At 24.8% G+C, this 2957-nt stretch overlaps 1 protein-coding gene across 1 annotated transcript, besides 1 other annotated feature; it reads left to right on the top strand. All coding sequences in view use genetic code 6, as the record gives it.

The window, feature by feature from the left end:
- Positions 1-927: 927 nt before the first annotated feature.
- Positions 928-2490, top strand: IMG5_082430 (leishmanolysin family protein, putative; the record flags this gene model as incomplete). Its single annotated transcript, XM_004036395.1, has 1 exon — positions 928-2490. One exon carries the CDS (start codon positions 928-930, stop codon positions 2488-2490), a length of 1563 nt encoding a protein of 520 aa, XP_004036443.1.
- Positions 2491-2890: 400 nt separating this feature from the next.
- Positions 2891-2945: a microsatellite.
- Positions 2946-2957: the final 12 nt, after the last annotated feature.

Below are 2957 nucleotides of genomic sequence, written 5' to 3'. Positions count from 1 at the left end.
AATAATTATATACTTGATTAATTCTAATAATTTTTTATTTTAGTTTTTGTGATAAATGTATTTACATATAAAAAATCTTTATTATTTAGATATAAATAAATACTATTAATTATTCTTATATATCATTAAATATATCAAACAAAAAATATGAAAAATTAAAAAAGTTTATAAATTATAATTTTGTTAATAATATTTCTATCATAATTGGTATTAAGAGTGAATAATCATATATGTAATCATGATGCCGAATTTAATTTTTCATAATTAAATGACCAAATACAATAAACACGAAGAATCTTAAAAGAAGAAGATCTTAAAAAACCAGAAAAGAGAAATTTATAGAATAATAACACTTTGAATCCGAAACCTATAAGAATTACTTTTTATTATCCTAAAAATGAGCTAAATTAAATTTAAGTAGATTAATAGAAACGAATATTTATATCTAAAATTTAGTAATTTTTAAAACTTATTAAAAGTAATTCCTGCTAAAGGACCAAATATATATAGTTGTTGATAAAAAATACAGAACTGATGGTGAAAAAAATTCGGATATACATATTTGGGTTGTTTAAAGTTCGTAAATAAAAGGTTTAGCTAATGCTGTTTATTGCTAGTTAGATGATACTTTGAAAAGAGTTAATTATGGCAGAATTAAGGTGAATATGAGTTTGCTAGATAAATAATAATCTAATTTTGGATTTAAATCAGATTTTAATAATATTTTGCATGAATGCTTTCATATTTTAGGATTTTCAAGTGGCTTATATTAATTTTGGATAAATCCTTAAACCGGAGATTACTATGATAATGAAATAGATAATTTTATAAGAAAAGTATCTATAATTGGTAAAAATACTTTTATTATGTCTACACCTTGCGTATTTGATATGCTAAAAAATATTATGCATGTCCTATTTAGAAGGAATGTAATTAGAGAACAATGGAGATACTAAATTTATTGGTTCTCATTGGAAAGAATTAATCCTCTTTAATGAATTGATGGCTGCCGAGTCTTCTGGAAAAGACTCTCAATTGTCTGTTTTTACTATTGCTTTATTGAGAGATACTGGTTATTATGCCGAAGTAAATGAAAGTATGGCTGATGATTTTTAATCGGGAAGAAATAGAGGATGTGATTTTGTTCTTAAAGCTTGTTAATCTGATACTTAATATCCAGAATTTACTTAAAAGAAATATTCTCCAGATTAATGCACTTCGAAGAATAATGGTTATGGAAAAGTTAAATAAATTGATTTATATGATAATTGTAAAACAGTACAAAATACATTTTATTGTGAAGATTCAGATTTGAATAATTATGTCAATAATTTTTCTTTTTAATATTTTGGAGTTAATTCTAAATGCTTAAAATCTACTTCTATTTAAGGAAATAATAAATTTTAATATAGTAATGCTCGTTGCCATTTAGTCTAATGTTCTCCTGATTCAACTTAAATTACGATAACTTTTACTCAGTAAGCATTATAATTATTACTCTGTACAAAATAAGATTAAGGAAAAGAAATTTAAGTCGTGAAAGGATAACCAGAATTTGGTTACATTACTTGTCCTGATAATTATAGAGAATTTTGTAATTATACACCTGAATGTCCTAATTATTGTTCTCGAAAAGGTATTTGCATACTTGGATAATGTCGATGTTCATCAAGGTGGTCGGGAGCTGATTGTAATATTAGTTTAAAAAATTGCCCTTATTTTACTTTAGAGGAAGATCCCTAAAAATGTGTTTAATAATGTCCTTCAGATAAATTTCCAAATCCTGATAAAGTATGTAGAAGTAACTGTCCTAAAAGTTTTTACTTTAGTAATTATAGAAATGATTGTGTGGAATGTAATTATTAGTGTTTATCATGTTCTGGCCCTTCAAAAAATTAATGTCTAGAATGCGGTATTTCAAAATATTTAGAAGAAGGATAATGTGTAAATTAATGTAGCAGTAACTTTATATTAGTAAATTAAAGAAAATGTGTAAAATCAGTAGATTAAGGATGTGAATAAGAATGTGAGAGATGTGATTCTGAAAACAAAGTAATATGCACTAAATGTAAAGATTAGTACTTCCTTAACTTAAAGACTGGTAAATGTGTTGTTGCTAACAATTGTCCTTAAGAAACATTCGCTAATGAGGAAAATAACACATGTTAAATATGTGAACTTACAGGATGTATATAATGTATTTCTTAAACTGTATGTTAAGTGTGTGATGAATAATTAGGATTTTTTAAAAAAGGTGATTAATGCGCTAAATGTCCTTAAGGATGTTAAAAATGCTCAAGTGATCTATAGTCTTGTACTGTTTGTTATAGTGGATTATTTTTATAAGAAAGAAATTGTGATATTGATTGTCCTTCAAATAAATTTTAGGATTAAAAAAAAAGAGAGTGTATTCCAATTTCTATATGTAAGAGGTTATTTTTATTTATAAAATAAATGTATAAAACAATGTCCTAAATATACTTTTAATGAAAACAGCAAATGCATACAATGTCCTTAAGGTTGTTTAATGTGTTGGACTAAATCTAAATGTATTTAATGTGATAGTTAACACGATTTGGTTCATATATATAATACAATTTTTAATTGTTAAGTAAACTCAAAATATATAAATTAATGCATCTCACCTTGTTTAACTTGTTTACCTAATAATAAATATTCATGCTTATCATGTTAACAGGGGCTTTTATTAGATAATTAATGTTATGGTGATTGTCCTGACACTTTTTATCCTGATTATGATAAATAAGCCTGTATTTAATGTGGAGATGCATGTTTACGTTGTTCTTCTTCACCAGATTGTCATTAATGTGATTTATTTTAAAAGTGGATATGAATTTTCAAATTAAAAATGCATTAAAAAAGTAGGCAATACTAAAGATAATGAAGACAGTACTACAGATAATGGAGAAAGTACTACAGATAATAATGGAGTTAGT

Source organism: Ichthyophthirius multifiliis (assembly GCF_000220395.1).
Source record: "Ichthyophthirius multifiliis unplaced genomic scaffold scaff_1120509250576, whole genome shotgun sequence".
Lineage (NCBI taxonomy): Eukaryota > Ciliophora > Oligohymenophorea > Hymenostomatida > Ichthyophthirius > Ichthyophthirius multifiliis.
The sequence above is the reverse complement of the archived record's forward strand: the minus strand, read 5'-3'. Positions and strand labels throughout refer to the sequence as shown.